General features: G+C 37.3%; 2 protein-coding genes across 12 annotated transcripts in view; one reads left to right on the top strand and one right to left on the bottom strand.

Annotated features, from left to right (window-relative positions):
• LOC114242696 (uncharacterized) overlaps positions 1 to 20450 on the bottom strand; it is a 30688-nt gene extending 10238 nt beyond the window's left edge. For 6 of the 11 annotated variants that reach the window (XM_028173947.2, XM_028173950.2, XM_028173948.2 and 3 more), the window contains exons 1-6: positions 20196 to 20450; positions 17909 to 18051; positions 7370 to 7677; positions 2213 to 2340; positions 1620 to 1795; positions 174 to 1189 (exon numbers count right to left, since the gene is read on the bottom strand). In XM_028173947.2, the coding sequence (XP_028029748.2) occupies positions 174 to 1189; positions 1620 to 1795; positions 2213 to 2340; positions 7370 to 7677; positions 17909 to 18051; positions 20196 to 20287 (1863 nt within the window). In that variant the 5' untranslated portion in view covers positions 20288 to 20450. The remainder of the gene's footprint in view (positions 1 to 173; positions 1190 to 1619; positions 1796 to 2212; positions 2341 to 7369; positions 7678 to 17908; positions 18052 to 20195) is intronic. The other 5 variants (XM_028173949.2, XM_089740013.1, XM_089740011.1 and 2 more) reach the window with 1 other exon arrangement.
• The window catches only part of LOC114242736 (xibalbin-1), a 481172-nt gene that overhangs the window by 221911 nt on the left and 238535 nt on the right, over positions 1 to 20726 (top strand). The gene's annotated exons all lie outside the window — the stretch shown is intronic.

Here is a 20726-nt window from a genome sequence, read left to right as displayed (position 1 = left end):
GTTGCGGGGGCGTTAACAATTAGAATCTTTGTGGAGGTGAAAAATAATATTAATTTTAAACGCCCAGCAAAGCGGACGGGCACTTAGATTTACCATTGCTGCCATCTAGTGGCTAGATTTTGAGTAATAGGTTAAGAAAATTATTTAGAAAGGACAACACAAATCACACATACCCCTACCTCTTGCTGCAGCGTCCTCTCACTGGAATCGATGAGGTTCATCGTGGCCGAATTGATATCGATCATTTTTTGGTTCTCGTCAGCCTTTACGTATACGACGGTAGTGTCCATCGCGTTCGCTTTAGGCGACGCTTTCTTGAAGGTGGCGTTACGTTTTGGCGTTTCCCTAGCAACCTCCTCCTGACCGCAACCGTTGTTCAAAGCTCTCCGCCTCGACAGAAGCTCCGAAGCGTTCTCCATACTCTGGCGGGGAACCGTGATCGTTTGGTTCGGCAGCTGAATCGTTTTGATAGCCGGGTCGGCTTGCCGTTCTGGTGGGGCGCGGTCCGATTCCGTGGGCAACGCCTTCCTGGCCAGAGACAGCTTCTGCCGCGCCTGTATGATCTCGTTTAGTTCTTGCTTCCCTAACGTAACATTCAAACTATTTCTGCCGACGTCATCAGGTTTCTGTAAGCCCATGTCTTTGTAGAAAGCGTCGTCTCTCTCAAAGTTCTCCTTTTCCGCGTCATTGTCTCTCCGGAACTTGTTATTGGAGTAGTGCAGCGTGATCGTCTCGGCCATCTCCGGGCCCGGCTTTGCGGACTTCGGGGAGTCTTTCTTGTCGGTGTTCTCGTTCAAAACTTTAGAGCCGTCGATCTGACACGCCTCCTCGCGGGCTTTCGTGTAGCTCTCAGAATTCCTCAAGCCGGATTCGCGTTTCGTGATACTGTTGTACAGCTGACATCGCGGTCTGCTCGTTAATAATCTTTCGGACTGTTCTAAATGGGTGAAGGTCGCCGAACTGAAGATGTTTGAATCGGTGTTGTCTCTAGGCTTCGAAGTGTTGGAAACTATGTAGGATGAGTTAACAGAGCTGACGAGGCTGGGTGGCAGAGAATCCATTAAGCTGTCGTTGTCCGGGTAGGTGGTTTGTGAGAGGAAGCTGGTGCTCATATCTTTCTCGTCGAGTATGCTGAGCGTCATGCTCGTCATCATTGGGTCGATGCTGTCGCGGCCCGACGTGGGGAGCCCTGCAAGTATTAACAGGCGTTAAAATAATGTTACGCCGGTAAGAGTAACGCCATCTATCGCCGAATAGTCGAACGAATATAGAAGGATCTAGTAGCACCTAAAACGCTCGAGAAGTACAACGCCATCTATTGTCAGATAGCGGAAACATAATACTAGAGATGTGTGGAATATTCTCGATAATTCTAGGGATGAGGTATCGACTATAAAAGCGTTGCAGAGATGGCACGCAGTCAGTCAGTAATCGGAACTACTCGAAGCGAAACAGCGAACGGATCATCTGAAGCGAATTGAGAATTTTAAACTGTTTGTGAAGTGTTACAGGTTTACAGGTTTTTAGTTGTACTTTGGTGGAATTTTATTTATCCCGAACCCCAGCGCCTAACACGCGATTCTTCTCCCCAGAACAATCTGTAGTGTCTGAATTCTTACCTGAATCTCTGTATGACGGGATTGATTTCCTGCTTTCCATAGACTCAGGGTTGAAGGTTCCAGAACTCTCCATGACTAGCGACGACACGAGACTCGGAGGTGACATCCGCATCAGGGAGTCACCACTCTGGTACATATTCAGGCTGCCGCGTTCGTTAATTATATTTGACAGTCCCCTGAGTGCGTAAAGGTTTTCATTATACATTACATGTGAGTTTCAAATTACAAACAATTTTCGAACTTGATTACTTATACTAAACTTAGGTGTTATTTTGACAGATCACAGAAACTCATGTGACTTAAATTCAAATTTATACTGTCTTTGTCGGTGTAATTTCTCGTACCTAGGACCACTCCAGTGCGCGACAGCCAATAAAAAATTTACAATAACTACACTGCTTTTGACTAGCTCCCGTTAGGGCCTAATGATTGGTCCTTCGAACCGGATTTCATCCAGCGATTTATGAATAATAACGACTTATGGCAGTTCGAAATTTAGATAAAATAGACGTGCACATTGCAACAATGCCACCGTAGCCCCTGCGCCGATCTGAGTAAACTTAATACAAATCAACTAGAGAATAAAAACATACTTATTGAACGTGTTGTGAAGATTATGCGCCGGCTGAGAGTAGTCTATGTTGATGGGCTTTGATGAAACTGACTCGATGGAAGGCCGACCCGACCTCTCCGGACCTAAAGTGATATCAGCGTCTTCCAACTGAAAAAAATGTATCAGAATATTTACGGGTTCATACTTTAATAACACATAGTTTATAGTACATACATGATCTCTTTTTCAAAACACAGATAGCTTGATTGTTTTGTAGTATGTTGTGGGTTATATAATTTATTTTATTTGGTATATATTTCTTATCTATGTATCTTTGTATATATTTGTATGTATGTCTATATGTATTTGTTTTGGCAATGTAATTTATAACCCAGTGTTCATTTTACTCATGTCTACTGTAATTCTTTGAATTATCGCCATGTATTACCTTCATCAACGAGGGTTAGCTGGAAGAGAATGCCTGCATGGCGTTAAGTTCGCCTCTGTACACTATTTTGTGAAATAAAGAATTTTCATTCATTCATTCATAGTTTTGATGTTCAGAATTGTTAACCCCAAGGCCAAAAGGACTTCGCGGATCTCTTAGCTCCTTAATTGTATTGTAATAGTGGCCTATACTTACCATACAATAAGTAGTTGCCAACCATGTAAGAAACATAAGCAATGAAATGTGTATAAAAAATTATATCTATAAAAAATAACTATTATACAGTATTATATTTAGAATGTTTACCTACCTACCCACTTTACCGTAACAATTCACATACATAAACACCTCTAAATCATGTTTAAAAAAGCACGATAAGTGCGAGCGAAACATACGTAATGTTTTCATTTATTATTCCTTAAATAAAACAAGCTAAATATTAAGATCAATTCGCGTCGGTTATGTAAGCGTGTGTCGGAAGGAGAGATATTTTTGCACCTATGACATTATACGTCACCGATTGACGTCATAACGGTGCACTTGTGAGTGTTGTGATTCAATGTACTTTTATTTTAAGAATGTGCTAAATAAACAAATCAGTGAGTAAAACGATATAATGAACTTATTTTCTTAATATTTTTTAGGTTTATATTGGCACAGTTCAGATTATTTAGTGCTGGCAAGGCGTTTTTAGAACCGGAAGCGGAAGGTACCGCCGCTCTGCCTATTTCTGCCACAAAACATTAATGCGGTCCGGTTTGAAGGGTGTCGTACAGCCGTACGACTGAAAGGAGCTGAAGAGCTGAAAATTAAAACTCTTGATTCAAGTGGCGGCAGTTTTGTCTATGGGCTTCGGTAACTATTAAACAGCAGTTGGGCCGTAAGCTCGTTCATTCATCATATCAGTAAAGAAATAACGAATTAAAACTATGGCACTCATAGACATTAGAACGTGAATGCTGTTACCTAACTTTGGAGATGAGATACAAGTCTCTGTAGTAACATATAACCCATCAAACTGGAGCACACAACATTACAACGGCAGAAATAGTAACGACCAGTATGATAGGAAGACCAAAAGAAGGAAAGACCTACTTAGAAAGTACCTATTCGTTCTGCCTCATAAAATTTGCTCTACCACTAGTGATTACGCAAAAGATATTTTCATTACACGTCGTTATACCTACCTACCTTCATTTTAGAAGTGATTCGTGAACACATGTCAGTCAGGTACGATCTTTTTTTACAATGAAATTATACCTTTTTACGCGATTCGAGAAACGGGAGCTGTATCAATAGATACTTTTTAGACCACTTTTTTTTGTTATTTTCCCTACCTATGCTGATACCCTTGAGAAGCTATATCAGCGTTACCGAACGTGTAGGTGAACTCACGGGGCTCAAGCCTGACGACGTTGCTGACACTAGCCCTAGCAAGAGCAGTGCTTCGCAGAATCTACCACCGGATCGGAAACGCGACCCACTGGGAAGATCCGGCGAGAAACTCAGTGGGCTGTGTCTCTGGGTTAATTTACTCACCACGATAATTTCCTTTTATAACTAAGGCACTTTTAGCATCGCAGAAAATAAGCATTACGTATGGCTCCATGTACAAGTTCAGCACACACGTCCTACAATCAGATATTTAACAGACTAATATAAGTTAAATGCGAAACGTGTCTTGTTATCAAAACATCGAAAGTTCAATGAGCTCCGATAATTTGTACTGTCTGATTAAAATCTAAGTTTAGCTTGCTGTTTACGTAATGCCTGTGCCCGATATTGTTGCCAGTAAATTTAATTAAAACACGTATTCTTTTTGTGTACTGAATGCTCTTAGTAAAGTATATCCATTAATTAAAAATGTACCGATGATGATAAATTTTAAAGGAAATAGTTTACGTTTGCATTATTTTATTGTGTTGAAAAGGTGGATGTCTTAAACGGGAAATTTCCGCACAATTTAGAAAGATTCTAAATATCATTAAATTAATTTAGAAATAAAAAAGGCACTTGACAGTTACTCTGTAGACAAGACGGTGCATTCGTGTTGAAGCGATGCACCGGTGTTCGAATCCCGCAGGCGGGTGAGTACCAATTTTTCTAATAAAATACGTACTCAACAAATGTTCACGATTGACTTCCACGGTGAAGGAATAACATAGTGTAATAAAAACCAAAGCCGCAAAATTATAATTTGCGTAATCACTGGTGGTAGGATCTCTTGAGAGTCCGCACGGGTAGGTACCACCACCCCGCCTGTTTCCGCCGTCAAGCAGTAATGCGTTTCGGTTCGAAGGGTGGGGTAACCGTTGTAACTATACTGAGACCTTAGAACTTATATCTCGAGGTGGGTGGCGCATTTACGTTGTAGATGTCTATGGGCTCCAGTAACCACTTAACACCAGGTGGGCTGTGAGCTCGTCCATCCATCTAAGCAATAAAAAAAAAGACATTTTGGTAAAAAGATTAATTCGAGTCCCATTGTTCATGGAGAGACCATCACACCGGTTGTTACTTTTACATATACAAATTCTAGTTTCCTCTTAACGATTCAGTATTTTGTATGCGTAAATGAGCTTAGTTTACAATTATTTTTGTTATCTGAAAATCACACTGTTGATTACTATTGATACTCAATCGTAGTTTGCTGTCATTATCGCTAATATTATGAAAACAGATTCCTTTAAATTCAACTGATAGCAAGCACTACAGATGCCAGATGACGGAAATAGTCTCTGATGCGCCAAGAACAACTGTACAAAATTGGATCACAATTAGGAGCGCATAGACGACACACATGTATACAAACATTGCTTGCTTGCTTCGCCATGACAATCGAGAAATTATGAGAAACTATGCAATTGATTGTTACCCGCACGTCACGTTTCATACAAAGTAACGGAGTAGTTTTCATTGCGATCCGATGAATAGTATACAAGCCCACAATGTTTCTGTAATACTATAGACTTGTTTCGAACAGCCCACTGAGTTTCTCGCCGGATTTTCTTAAAGGGTCTCGATTGCGATCCAGTTGTAGATTATGAAACACTGCTCTAGCTAGGGCTAGTGTTAGCAAACTCGCCCAGGTTGACCCCGTAAGCTAACCTACTCATCCGACCGTAGCCTTAATAGCCCTTTAGGCTACCAGCGAATAGGAAGAAAAAATCTCTCAATGCTTCGATGTTTGCATTGGCTAATATACATATCCTTTTTGTTATTGCTAGAGAGGTGGACGAGTTCACAGCCCACCTGGTGTTAAGTGGTTACTGGAGCCCATAGACATCTACAGCGTAAATGCGCCACCCACCTTGAGGTATAAGTTCTAAGGTCTCAGTATAGTTACAACGGCTGCCCCATCCTTCAAGCCGAAACGCATTATTGCTTCACGGCAGAAATAGGCGGGGCAGTGGTACCTACCCGCGCAGACTCACAAGAGGTCCTACCACCAGTAAACAAACGGACTGGGTCAATCGAATTTTTGATGTCTATCTAGGCCCATTTAATTTCAAAACCATTCATTCGAATCACGAGAGCCTCGGACGTACGACGCGACGGTTTCAACAATATTTTTGTTCCATCTAAAATTACAGCTGAATTGATTCGAAACTAATGGATATTTTGAAAACAGCGATAAGTACGGAATCTTGTTTGCGCAACTGTACAAGTACACTTAACAATAATAGTATTGTAGAAGAATCGTGAGTCAGGTGTGTTTAGAACAACATAATATTTTCATACTCGCTGTAATCTTTGCGCTGTACGTGAAGTTTTATCGTTTTACACGTCCAACTACAAAGTAAGAAATGTGAGCAACATAAAATTTAATTAGACTGTGAGATCGTCGAATAATTGTAGCTCTATCCTTGTTTTGTTACAGGAATCTCTCAGTTATCATATGGAATATATACGGTTGGAGAGTTTTTTGAAGTTATACTTCTTTAGGCGCATTATGAAAAATTGATGAGAGTGAAATTTTACGATGCGCGCGCGCACCGTGACACAAAATTAACAGAATGAAGTTGCCCATTAAATAGCTCATTACAATACGACCAACGTAACTTGGCGAGTCTGAACATAGCCGCAGGTGAACTTTCGCGCATGTACACTCGTAAAAAAAAGTGTTATTAGCATTAATTTTTTAGTAATATAAATGACAAAATTATTATTTAAAATAATTTATACTATATATTATTAAATTATTAACGTTAAATATTTATTATTTATTATTTGATATTTAAAAAAAAGAAATAAATTTTATAAAAATAAAGTATAACTTCTTACGCGCGTACATAAGTACACGCACCATTTTTTTATATTGCTTTTATGGGTGGACGAGCTCATAGCCTATCTGGTGTTAAGTGGTTACTGGAGCCCATTGACATCTACGACGTAAATGTGCCACCCACCTGAGATATAAGTTCTAAGGTCTCAGGTATAGTTACAACAACTGCCCCGCCCTTCAAACCGAAACGCATTACTGCCTCACGGCAGAAATAGGCCGGGTGGTGGTACCTACCCGCGCACTCATAAGAGGTCCTACAACCAGTAATTACGCAAATTATAATTTTGCGGGTTTGATTTTTATTACACGATGTTATTCCTTCACCGTAGAAGTCAATCGTGAACATTTACCGAATACGTATTTCATTAGAAAAATTGGGAATGCACCGGACGTCTTATCCTTTAGGCCACGACGACTTCAACAGTAATATAATACAATAGTAATATCGTGTAACAACTATTTACCTGAGGATCATCATCCTGCACCAAGCTCCTTCGCTTCATAGCGTATTCCTTGACCACACTGCTGTTTTCAGTGTTAGTATCCACGTTGAATGTCTTCAGCCTTATCATTGGACTGATCGGCCCGAGGGGCATGCTGTACTTGTTATATGTCAAATACTTGTTGACATTCACCGAAGGACTCGGCGAGAGAGAAGGTGGATTGGAAACCTCCATTATATTTTGGATGCTCGGCCTTTGGGGGCGTTTCTTCGGTTTGACGTAGGTTCGAGAATCGAACTTGTGCTTGTCTGGCATCGCGAGGATTTCATCTAGAACAAAAATTGGTACATAAAACTTTTGTTTTTGTGAATAAATCATCTTCCCATATTCCTCTTTGAGAATGACGTCGAAATCTCAACTGCGAATATGATACCCTTAAAATCGAAAAACTATTGTAGCACACCAGTTAACAGTCAAACACCACAACGTCAACAACATAACATCCTTAAGCAGAGATAAAATTATAACCTGCAAGAAATTAAATGGTTCATAAGTTCATAGAGGTCTCGTCAATTAAGAGCACTTTAAAATATATCACCATTTCGTTTACAATGGCATCTCCTTTGACCAATATTTTATTATTCTTGACGGACTATATGACGAAACTCATATTGAAGTACCTACACTCATAATTCACTCACGTTATCTGTATGTTGCTGGTTAGATATCGATCAATTACAAAAAATATATATCAACTTCTACATCAAATCGATTTTATCAAAAAGTGTAGTTTAGATTTATTAAGGACGATAACGCGAAATATTATATTCGATTATACGGATTCAGACGGAAGATTACAGAATAAGGGGTCATCGAACCAATTTAGAATCGCATCTCGAAATTTTAGTGTGTATTTTACTTAAGAGGAATGCCGACAAACGTTTTACATCATTTACTCAATAGCGTTAAAGTCTATTTTCGAACAAAACAACACTCGGAATCAGCTCGCGACAAAACAACAGCATCGAAACTAAATACCAGAGCAAAAATAAGTTGTTAATTATTTCTTCGTTTCCACAAAAAAAAAAAACAAGGCGTAAAACATCGAAAACGACGTTAAAGTGAAACTTCTCTTGCGGTGTGTAGTATTGCGGTTTTATTCATTTTTCATCCTTAAATCAAATTTCTCTTTTAATAGGGAATGCTTTTTATAAGTGATACGACGTCTTCACCATTTATATTATACTAGTTGACCCGGCAGACTTCGTAGTGCCTCGATCGATAAATAAAAGACCTAAACTTTTGCATAAATAAACTTGAAACAAACAAAAGGAATCCACCGGACGGGGGACCATCCAAGGATAGTCCCACCATCAAAGGAAAAACCACCTGTGACCACCATCAAAGGAAAAACAAAATTGTTATTTTTATTTAATTCCGAGCATTTTCATATTTATCTACCTTTGAAACCTTCTCTGGACTTTCACAAATAATTCAAGACCAAAATTAGGCAAATCGGTCTAGCCGTTCTCGAGTTTTAGCGAGACTAACGAACAGCAATTCATTTTTATATATATAGATATATTTTAATATAGAAACATATTCTCTTTATTTTTAAATCCTTCATTAAAAATAAAATATAAGATAGTTAATATGTTACTGCCATCTACAGGAGCAATGAGAAACTAACAACAAACCACCTAGTGACCGACACCCGTAAACATGTGTATAAGAGAAATAACCTAGCACGCTTTCTCCCTCTCTCCAAGGTCGAGTGGTTCCCGAGACGCTCCTAAGAAGTCATAAATTGTATATTTTCTCTCTAGCCGTAACGAATCTGTCGCGAGTTAAGTTTTACTCTCAACGCGCCTAAAGAAGTTTCAGTTCAAAATGTAAAACAAACAAATTTTCTATTCATTTACGTATGTATACCTTCCAAATTTCATGAAAGCACAAAAACAGGGTTGAGAACTTATGAGAACTAACGATGAAATTAGTAAAACCTAACAATTTATAATTTCCCGATAATGTCAAGAACGGCCGGCGACATGCCAAGGGATCCGAATTAGCCTTGCCGACAGACACCACGCGAATATTTTTTTACGAGACGCGCGGACGGCAATGTGCTAACATCATTTGTTTCCTTGTCGAAGTCGTTGATCACGACGAAGAGCTCGACGAGCTAATTAACCCATAGATAGACACAGCCCACTGAGTTTCCCGCCGGATCTTCTCAGTTGATCGAGATTCCGATCCGGTGGTAGATTCTGCGAAGCACTACTCTTGCTAGGGTTAGTGTTAGCATATTCTCCCAGGTTGAACCCGTGAGCTCGCCGTCCGGGCGTAGCTGGAATAGCCTCTTAAGCTACCAGCGAATAGGGGGGGGGATATCATTTGTTCCTAGTTTTAATGGTGAAACTATTCACAAGACATGTTTTGACGACGGCGGCTTTGCGTTGCCCCGTCCCGATCATATAAGAATTTACATTAAGCACGCATTGCGGCCAGGAAGTTGATATTGAAGACAACAATGACGGCCCTGTGACAAGTGTTACGACACATTAACGTGGGTTGAATGCGAGTTAACGGAACTCCTTATGATGACGTAGGCGAAACGTACCAAGGCTCTTGCGGACAGGATGTACTAGCCTTTTGGACCGTTTGTTTGTAAATTTCTTTTGATTTTGTAAATGATAACAATAAAACTTGTAATTTTGAAGCGGTCTAAAGGAAAATCGATTCCAGTTTTCATATCCCGTAGGCGTGTTCAAATTTTTTCAAAGGACGTACGATGATTCAAACGTGCTTAGGACGTGTTCACGAACTACCCTCACGATAAAGGAATAACGAAGTGTATAAAATTTTTTTTGGAACTTTATGACCTGGTATTTACAACCTTTAGGTCAACTCTTATTTTTCATAGACGTCATTTACGCCTATGAGCACATGCCATTAAATTGTTTTAATTGTATTCTTTATGCATTTGTAGATGTGCTTGTAAGCGAAGTGTAATAATTTTGCCTTTATATTTATCATTTCTACCACCATCCTGCTTATTTTCGCCGTAAAGCAGTCACGTTTTCAAGTTTTAAGGACTACAGATAACAGAATACAAATGACACCAGGAATTCTCGTCTCAATAACAAAATTAAATTTGTCATTTTTTTTGTTTTGTATCTTTTTTTATTGTTAAGATGGCTGGACGAGCTGACGGATCATTTGGTGTTAAGTGGCCACCGCAGCCCATAGATATTAACCACGTTAATGCCGCCCACCTTGACATATGAGTTCTAAGTCTCAGTTTTTACAGTATAACGGCTGCCCCACCCTTCTAACCGAAACGGATTATTGCTTCACGGCAACAATTGACAGGGCGGTTGTACCCACCCATCCGTGCGAGCTCATAAAGCGCTCGTAAAGATTACTGGTGTTAGGACCTCTTGTGAGTCCGCGCGAGTAGGTACCAGCACCCTGCATATTTCTGCCGTGAAGCTGTAATGCGTTTCGGTTTGAAGGGTGGGGCAGCCGTTGTAACTATACTTGAGACCTTAGAACTTTATCGCAAGGTGGGTGGCGCATTTACGTTGTAGATATCTATGGGCTCCAGTAACCATTTAACACCAGGTTGGCTGGCTCTTCCACCCATCTAAGCAATAAAAATAAAAGTAAATAAGTCAAATCAATTTAGTATCCTAGTGTTCCTCTATACTAATAACAAAAGAATAGATAAACGTCAATAATCATTGTTAAAATGTCAACTATTGGAACGTGAGAAATCGAAAGACATGATGAAAAAACATTTCAAGAAGATACTTTCTAAAACATTATATAACTAAAATAAATTGTATCGTATTCAAGTCAGCGTTCGCGTCAAAGAAGAAATAATAACACACGTCGATAAATTAATAGCGCCGCGCCACAACGGTCGAACGTTTATATATATAGAATGGAAAGTGAAATTTTTATTATACAAGTTTCGCATGCAAATATAATTTAATTGTGGATGTCAGTTTGCGAGAGCATTACTGTAACATATTCTTGGACACGTTTCGAGCACGCGATATTCGATTATGACTATTCAATATTTGAAGTCCATAAATAAACGTAATAACTATTGTCCGCACAAATGTTGAAATTTGACTGAAATTACATATTATCGAGATTCGGTTTGAAGGGTGGGGCAGCCGTTGTAACTATACTTGAGACCTTAGAACTTATATCTCAAGGTGGGTGGCGCATTTACGTTGTAGATGTCTAGGGGCCCAGTAACCACTTAATACCAGGTGGGCTGTGAGCTCGTCCACCCATCTAAGCAAAAAAAAAAAACATCGAGATTGATTTTCTCTTTCGTTTATATATTTTATATATATTATATTTTCTTGCAAAAGTGAAAAAAATATTCGCAGCCCGTTAACTCATCAATAACTATCGAAGAAGAATAATATCTAAATTTAGTTCAAAAACTAGAAAAACAATTAATTTTTTTTTAAATCCGTTTGATCCTTGTCGGGGTTGGCAATAAAAGACATTGTTGAAGATTGTATTGTCATTAATCCTTCATATACTCCTTCATAGCGAACTTTTAAGTTAAATATAAAGTTTTAAAGATGGTGAAAATTACATTGGAATATTATCATTTTCTACCCTAGTAGGAAAACGAGCACGCGTTCCACCTGTAAGTGGTTACCGTCGCTTATGGACGTGAACAATGACAGGGGCAGAGCCAAGCCGCTGCATACCGTTTAAATGTGGACAAATATGAACGGTGTATGATCGGATGGACAAACGGACCGAGCTTATCTAGTAAATATAAATCTATAGAGAAAAGAAACCAAGGTACTGCTTAGTCTGTAGCTGTTCTTATACAACATGTAAAAGATATAATAAATATATGTGGACACATGATGTTTGATAATTTACTGTGTTGGTTTTGTTGGTATGAGGTGTATGGTTCCCTATTTTTTCTGTAGAATAGGATATAAAACGAACGAATGATTGGAAGGCAACTAAAACACAAAATCATTAAATTGATCGCTTTGTTTTAATCACTTCATTGGTGGAATGGTAAAAAACTATACCACGTTTCCCTAGTTCTATTCCCGATCGGATATTGTGTATCACTTTGTGAAAGTTATTTGATATTCGGGGTCAGGTTCTAACTTGTTCTTGTCTCGAATGTCTTTTCGATGTGTCGTATAAGCTTGTTTAGTCTAGCGTTTCGGTATTAAACGTGAATTCGAGGGTAGTATTGAAATCTGATGTCGATAAAATTTAATAAACATTTAACACTAGTCTATACCTATTTTACAGTAAAAATGTCTCAAGTTCTACGTTGGTTTCTCTGTGTGCAAACAAAATTCTAATTCTAATTCATTCGTTCTTTTCCAAACTAGTACGAAGTCCTGAAGACAGCTGATAGTATGAACTGCTTATTCCCTTATTTTTAATTGTTAGATGACGCTTCTTATCATATGAACTAAACCACAGGACAGATAGTTCTCGGCGAAGTAAGTGCATTCTGGACACAAGTGCTTAAAAAATTCCTAAACAGCGTCGTCGGTTAGAAGTAGATGAGCGGACGAAGATATGATGCAGCATACGCTCAAATAGTGTACAACGTGTGAGGCATTTATTGGTGACCTGATTTAAGGTCACGAAACCGCATTTTTGCTCCTGAGAAATCACTATACCGCGAGAGATCACAAACCGGGAGAAATGAGTTCACGATGATCCTATGAGCGTGACTCCGATGTGTTGGAAGTGCGATGGCTAGTTAGGATCCTATTTGAACCGTTTTGTTTGCTTGTTGTGAGGATCTCAACTAAGAGTTTGGGCAGGTTGTTGGGACCACTGTGGCCGATCTTTTACACAGTCCGATATGGAATAGGTATTAGCGACGACAATACCCTGGTACTAGGCCAGAGTGCAACAATTGCTTTTACTTATAGTAGTGGTGTCCCTTGTAGTTCCTTTCCTGCTCATTTCTAGTTTTATCATTCATAAATATTTCGCACTGTGGATTTTTACTACTTTATGTTGTACCATTCATAAAATGTAGCTGTCTATATGACTCATTAGCGTAAATAGGTGAACGTGGTCACGGCTAGCAAGTCCACAGATTACTTCTGTGTGCTTAGTGCGAATTTTTTACGTTCTCGATAACGTAAAAGTTAACAACAGCGCCCCTAGCGGCAAACGAAGTGAAGCTGTTTCAATTCCATATAAATTTGAGTTAACTTTTACGCGATCGAGAAGTTAAAAAACTCGCACTAAGCACACTGTATGCATATAAATGAACCTATACTCATGCACAGCGCAAAATCGTAGAAAGAAATTGTATGTAATAGTACGTTACATACAAAACCTAATATAGTATTTAGCCTTCGAACCAGTTCGCAATGACAATTTATATTATGCGCCTACAAACGATCACATCTTAATTGGATCATTATACAGCATGACATTGATGTTTCGCGACTGAATCGTAAACACGACTGTATTTATGCAGCTCAATCATATTGAATATGAATCAAATTTCAAGAAATTATTGCTTTTTACTGGTCGTACTCTGATAGTTTTGACACTTCTTATTTTTGGCCTCAATTAATTCGAATATTTTACCTTTTTAGTCTCATATCGTCCTTCATCGTACGTAACACCATAAATATATAAAAAAAACATTATTTCGCACGTTACGAATAAACATATTCATACAATTTGAATGTGATCATATATAGGAAACCTCCACGCACAGTAAGTAGTACGGGCTGGTATCTACAGACATTAGACTGATAATGACTGAGTGTATCATGTACAAGCACGTTTTCGTTGGCTAGGTAAAGGTTCGTAAAGTAATCAAACATAAAATAAATAAATAAACGTTTTATCCAATCCAAAGGGAACTTTGAAAATCACTTGGAAAATATTTAATAGGCATTTTTCAACGTAGCTAAACCTTTTTTCTATTTATATTTAGATTAAAACAGTTTCGAAAACCCCTAATGGTAGCTTTAATGTACGAAAAATGACAACGTTATCTTATACTAAAAAACTGAAATTGCTAAATTGAAACTGATTGAAGATGTCTGTTGAAAAATTAACCATAGAGGTTACAATGAATCAATTTACCAAATAAACTTTGATGTGATTTAAATCCGATATATTACAGTTGATATCACGATTCTTTTCTTTTGAGCATTATACATCGTATAACTATTACGCGTTTTTTTCGTTGTGTATCTACTTTTTCTCCAGTGATGGTAGTTTAATATTTTTTTCGGCTTTCCCGAGGCTATCTAAGACACAATTAAAACCACTTTTCTGACGAGTTTGTTAATGAAACCTTGTCTATTGAAAATAAATTAAAAATAGTTTTTAAAACGCCGGAAATAATAAAATTAAATTAATAAACGCCAGAGCAAATCATAAAAGGAATTTTTGAGGGCAGTTAGTTTTATGAGAGAAAAACAGTCGTAGAATGAGTTCACCTCATTCGGGTCACCTCAAGAATTGAGAGCATCATATGCGCAGTAGTCAATAAGTGTAGACTAATAATGATGATTTGTTGAGAGAGCTAGAGAAATAGAATATATCTATAATCCAAAATCGCGTATCTAAGTGATGTCACTTTATGGGATAAATTACGTCACCACGCGAACCGTTTTTTATGCCGTTTATGATATGACGCAACTTAAAAGAAATGCTTATCTTAAACATAAAGTTTATTACTGAAAAATTTCACTAAGAGAATCGTATATGCGAAACCAAATTTAATTGATGCTTTATGAACCGAATCAAAGTATCGACAATCGATATAATATCAATCAACAACGACTTAGACCTTCACACATGATTGGAGCTTCACGCTTATTGTTCATTTTAAAGGGTCGGCAGATATTATAAACTATACAATGGGAATTCACATTTTTATGTCCAGCTTGCCGATCTGCATACCGTTGTCGCGCGTAAACATAGGCAACTGAATATGTGAAGTTTTTTTAAATAATCTTTGCCCATCTGCTGCTGCTTATACTATATAACAGATGCTTATATTATATAATGTCTGCTTGGATTGATTCCACGAGTTGATACCGCAAAGTATATTATGCGTTGCGGTTCTGATAATAGGATAGCAGTTGTTCAGATGTAATCATGACATGTCATAGCGCTCGGGAAACACCGTGGAGGGGAGCTCATTCCATAGCCGGATGGTACGTGGTAAAAAACACCCCTGGAAACGCACTGTGGATGACCGCAGTGGCTCCAGGTAGTATGGATGAACTCTACTCCGATGGCGGGCAGTGCGATGGTAAAAACAAGATGCCGGTATCATCTCGAACAATTCCTCAGAGCACTCCCCATGGAACATACGGTACAAAATACTGAGGGAACCGAAGTCCCGCCGCAGACCTAGAGGTTCCAAACATACATAGATAAAAAATAGCTTCCTCTTTTGAAGTCAGTTAGAAAGCATGATTTTGGTACCTTAAATAGCTCCTTAACATTCTATTACTCAAAAATATTTTCACTTTCTACGTAAATGAAGTCGCGGGTAAAATTTAGCGTTATGCTAAAGTAACTATTCCACGCGGACGAAGTCGCGGGCAAAAGCTAGTAGATAAATATGAATAAACGATCTTAGCTTGTTCTAACAGCCTGGCCACGGGACATTCGCCGATACGAATATTCGCGCGGTGCGAACGGCGAAGCGTCTAGCGACTAAAATAAGAGCATAGAAATGTACCTAACAAGCCACGCGCACCGGCGACCGGCGAAGCGACCGGCGGAATGTACTGAGCGAATCGCGCGGGCGACTTACGATGTGGCGGGCGAGCAAAACAAATGCATGAATAAGGACGGCGCAAGCCACGGAGTCGAGCGGTAGTCGCGGCGAATAGTGCAGTGATTAAATGAGTTTAGTTGTTTTCGCCGCGAAAAATGAACGCCGAAATTTTTATATTTTATATTTTTTATTAATTTTTTTTTTTATATTTTTAAACTCGTCGTGGCCGAACGGATAAGACGTCCGGTGTTGAGCGATGCACCGGTAGTCGAATATCAGGCGGGTACCAATTTTTGTAATGAAATACGTACTCAACAAATTTTAATGTTCACGATTGATTTCCACGGTGAAGGAATAACATCGTGTAATAAAAATGAAACCCTCAAAATTATAATTTGCGTAATTACTGGGGGTAGGACCTCTTGTGAGTCCGCGCGGGTGGGTACCACCACCCTGCCTGTTTCTGCCGTGAAGTAGTAATGCGTTTCGGTTTGAAGGGTGGGGCAGCCATTGTAACTATACTTGAGACCTTAGAACTTATATCTCAAGGTGGGTGGCGCATTTACGTTGTGGATGTCTATGGGCTTCAGTAACCACTTAACACAAGGTGGACTGTGAGCTCATCCACCCATCTAAGCAATAAAAAAAAATTAGCTGAAATACTAGCTAGACCAGCTATTTGGAAGTCTAGCCACCCAAAGTATTTCTCGTACTTCTTGTGGAATTCTCCATCTATAGGTATACTCCGATTCTTATTCAAATCATGTGCTTCACAATCTTTTCCAAATAATAGGTCCTGAACCAAAAAACTATTAATTTGTAAGCAATATCGAGATAATTTCGATATAGACAATTCGCTGTCGGACTTCCTTACTAGTCGCGGCGGCGAACGTGAGTACCCGTGGCCTGCAAACGGTGCTGCGCGAATGGTCGCCTCGTCCACCGCTTCGCTGTTCGCACCGCCGATCCCCGTGGCCAGGCCGTAAGGGTTTTGTGCAAGACAATCAGTAGTAAAAATATCTGATAACCTTTTATTTAATGTAACTATTTAAAATTCTGATTTTTTTGGCGAGATAAATATTAAATCTGTTCCGAATCTTATTGTGACAACCACACAATATCTATCTATAATCGCCTATCAACTGCCATTTTATTGATTGGAGCAGTTTCATGGTCCATTATGTTTTTTCAAACTGTTATTTTATTTGCTAGCTAGAATACTCCTCATTAATTAATTCAATGAATAGTGTTGAATTGTAATTTAACCAATTACCACATTTTAAAATATAGAATTTAAAAAAGATTTTAACTGACTTGAAACTTGTAAATAATGAAAGCACATTCCGCACCTTTAGAATTGAAGTAATTTAACTAGAAATTTTAAGAAAATGAGTTTTATACTTTGAACAACTTATAAACGTGTGTTCTACAAGTTTATAACGTTAATTTTTTTTAATTAAAAATGAAATATAAATTTAAGTTAGAAAATAACAAAGTATGTACATTTGTCGTCTCTTTTAAATTAAGCGCATACCTTAGACTTTAAGGGATGCGCTTTAGGTCTAAGGGGTTTGCACTTAAAGTTTTAAAATCAAAACTGAAAAATTACAATTCTTCAATTACACTTTTAGTGTTTACCAAAAAATAAGAATTTTGGATTAAGCCACTTCAACTCTAAGGATGCGATTTGTTTATGCCCAGAAATGGTTCAGGGGATTATGATCAAATTTAACTAAGCCATTTCAAAATCATCTATTAGTTGCAAAAAAACTGCTTACTTTTGAGGATATTGTCTAATATAGCATTAAGTTTCTTCTCTAAGCTTAAATATTCACTGTCCTCATTTATTGGCCAGTCACAAGACAGGTTCCAGTCGATTATGTCCACTTTCTGCCCTGAATCCTCTGGTAATTTGTACAGCCTGTGGAAAAAATAAAACAGTCTTCAATATTTTCGATTGCCAACATTTTCTTTTTATTTATTTAGAATAAGATAATTTTTGTTCAAAAATGCTTACAGATGTCAACTAAGATTTGTCACAACTATTTTGTGTGGATGTTGTAATAAAAGCTTGTTACTAAATCAGATTTCAGGTGCACAGAAATATAGATATTTATTTTTAGGTTCAGCAGTAGGCACCATGCATTAGCATAGCATTTTTGACATTTATGAGCGACATTAACCATTCATCATCTGATGAGCTGAATCCTTATCTGCCTGTTAAGTAAATAAAAAAAAAATAATAATTAATGTTTGCCTTCCTATTTCCATAACAAAAAATTGTCTCCTTATTTGTCACTCAAATAACAATTATCACTAAATTGTTATCTATTATCAATAGAGTATAAACTTCGATAATTATACTTATAATGGAATTTCGAATGTAATTCATGTCATGTAAATTATGCATAAATTCATATCTTATGATTTTGATAGCAATGGTTGTACTCTTTTAATTTTTTATTATAATATTAACATCTTAATAAGTAACTGTTTGTTATAATTTTTCAACAATCAGAAGATACAGTTATGTGACCTCAATTTTCAAAAGTTACTATATCTGCTATGGTGCAGAGCAGCCTTCATTTTATTGTCACTGTTAGCTCTAACTATTCTGTGTTGTAAACTTTTCTACCCATCTAACACTAATAATAATTACAGGTGAATTTTTCATTATTAACAAATTATGTTCTTTGCAATGTGAATAAAATTTTCAAAGTTCTGGTGATTTAGTTTTAGTTTTAATCAACAATCGGAACTCCAAAATAAATAAAATTGGTGCGTTTGCTTTAAATATTTTTTTACATTTGTTCCTGTTAATAGCAGACTAAGTTGAGATTAAAAGAAATATGACACAGGTTAGACATGCGAATGAGTTGCCCGCCCACCTGGCATTAAGAAGTTAATGGAGTTCATCAACATCAATAATGTAAATGCCAGCACACTCTTTGAGACATGAGTGCTAACTTTCAGTTTTATGCCCTAAACCCTTCAAACCGGAACGCATTACTGCTTTGGCACAAAAATAGATAGGGTAAGGTAGTGATCCCTGCCAATGCAGGCTCCAAAGAAGCACTTCCACTGATAAAAAGTCAACATTTGCCTATTCATTATTTTTAAATAACTTCTAACATTGTTACATTGTATTGTTGTTGTACAAAGTTTATTTTTAAGATGAATACATGATAATTTTATTTACATTCAGTTTTACTAGAATCAGGTATTTATATTGATTGAAAACTGGTACATTTAACACAATGAGATACAAAATAATACTCCATTTTTTTATTAAGTTGAACACCATACCGGAATATAAAATGTTTAGTTTGAAATAAATAAATAAAACGTATGACTAAAGGGTTACTATTGTTAACTATAATAAATAAATGCTGTATGCATAATAGATGTGACATCAAGAGTTCTGTTCTAATGTTTGTTCAGTTTTTCATAAGCAATGACCACAGTAATTTAATTTTCAAATATATTAAAACATTCAATCCTTTAAACCTTTAATTATTCAATTAGCTCATCTCCCACATTCATAGATTCAAACCAATTCTATGAGGTTTTTAAATACTACTTGGACTATTATTTTAAGATAATTATGTATTTTATTGTAAACATTGTGTTTACTTTTCATAATAAAACATTTGTTTACATTTCTCATAATGGCATTAAAACTGACAAATTATTAATAAAATATTGTTATAATAAACAATGGAAGTATCAGTCATATTGCAGGTACCTATATTATTGTTTACTTCGTATTTTTTTCATTTTAATTGTAAAACCATGTTAATAGATTGATAGTTTAAGCTGAGCATTATCTAGCTATACAAAGGGTGGTCATGAATCATCTCGGCACTGGTGACAGATGAGTCTCCTAAAATGTTTTCTCAAAACCTTTATGTTTGAAAATACAAAAAACGTATCTCATATTGTTGAATCTTCAACTACAGGACTGACAGTTAACCGGACGTCGTACTAATGACCCTTTAAAGTGATGAGCTAAACGGACCGACTTTTGAAGTATATATCTCACAAGGTATTATCCTAAGAACTTACCATGTCTGATGATCGGAAAAATCTAAAGATTCCACGTCGATCAAATCAGAATCAAACATATCTTTGTTTATATTTTGATCAGCCTGATTCATAATACCAATGAACACGATACATCAATTTGGCACTTACACAAATCACATCTAAAATTTATGATAATAACTACATTTAATATAAGATAAACTGTATATATAAATAAGAAAAAAAATGTTTTTAGATTTTAACACGAAATTGTCCCAGAGAAGTTTGGAATTTGACATAATATTGAACCATCGACATTTTTTATTTAATTTAGTCGTCTGATCCATCGACAAACGCTGGAAAAGCTCGAACACAAATAACGGTAAAATTCAAAGACCAAAAGACTCATTTAAAGCAAAAAGTAGCAAATTATACGCCGCGTTTAGTAATAAATATTTCTCTATCTGTTAGGGTCAGCTTAGAACAGAGTAAATGCCGGACAGGGATAAACTTACAATTTTTACTCCAGCCTAACGTCTGTGTTCATGTCGATATTTTCGTAAACCGAAGTAA

The sequence above is a fragment of the Bombyx mandarina genome, chromosome A1 (assembly GCF_030267445.1).
Source record: "Bombyx mandarina strain Sakado chromosome A1, ASM3026744v2".
In the NCBI taxonomy this organism is placed as follows: Eukaryota; Metazoa; Arthropoda; class Insecta; order Lepidoptera; family Bombycidae; genus Bombyx; species Bombyx mandarina.
The sequence above is the reverse complement of the archived record's forward strand: the minus strand, read 5'-3'. Positions and strand labels throughout refer to the sequence as shown.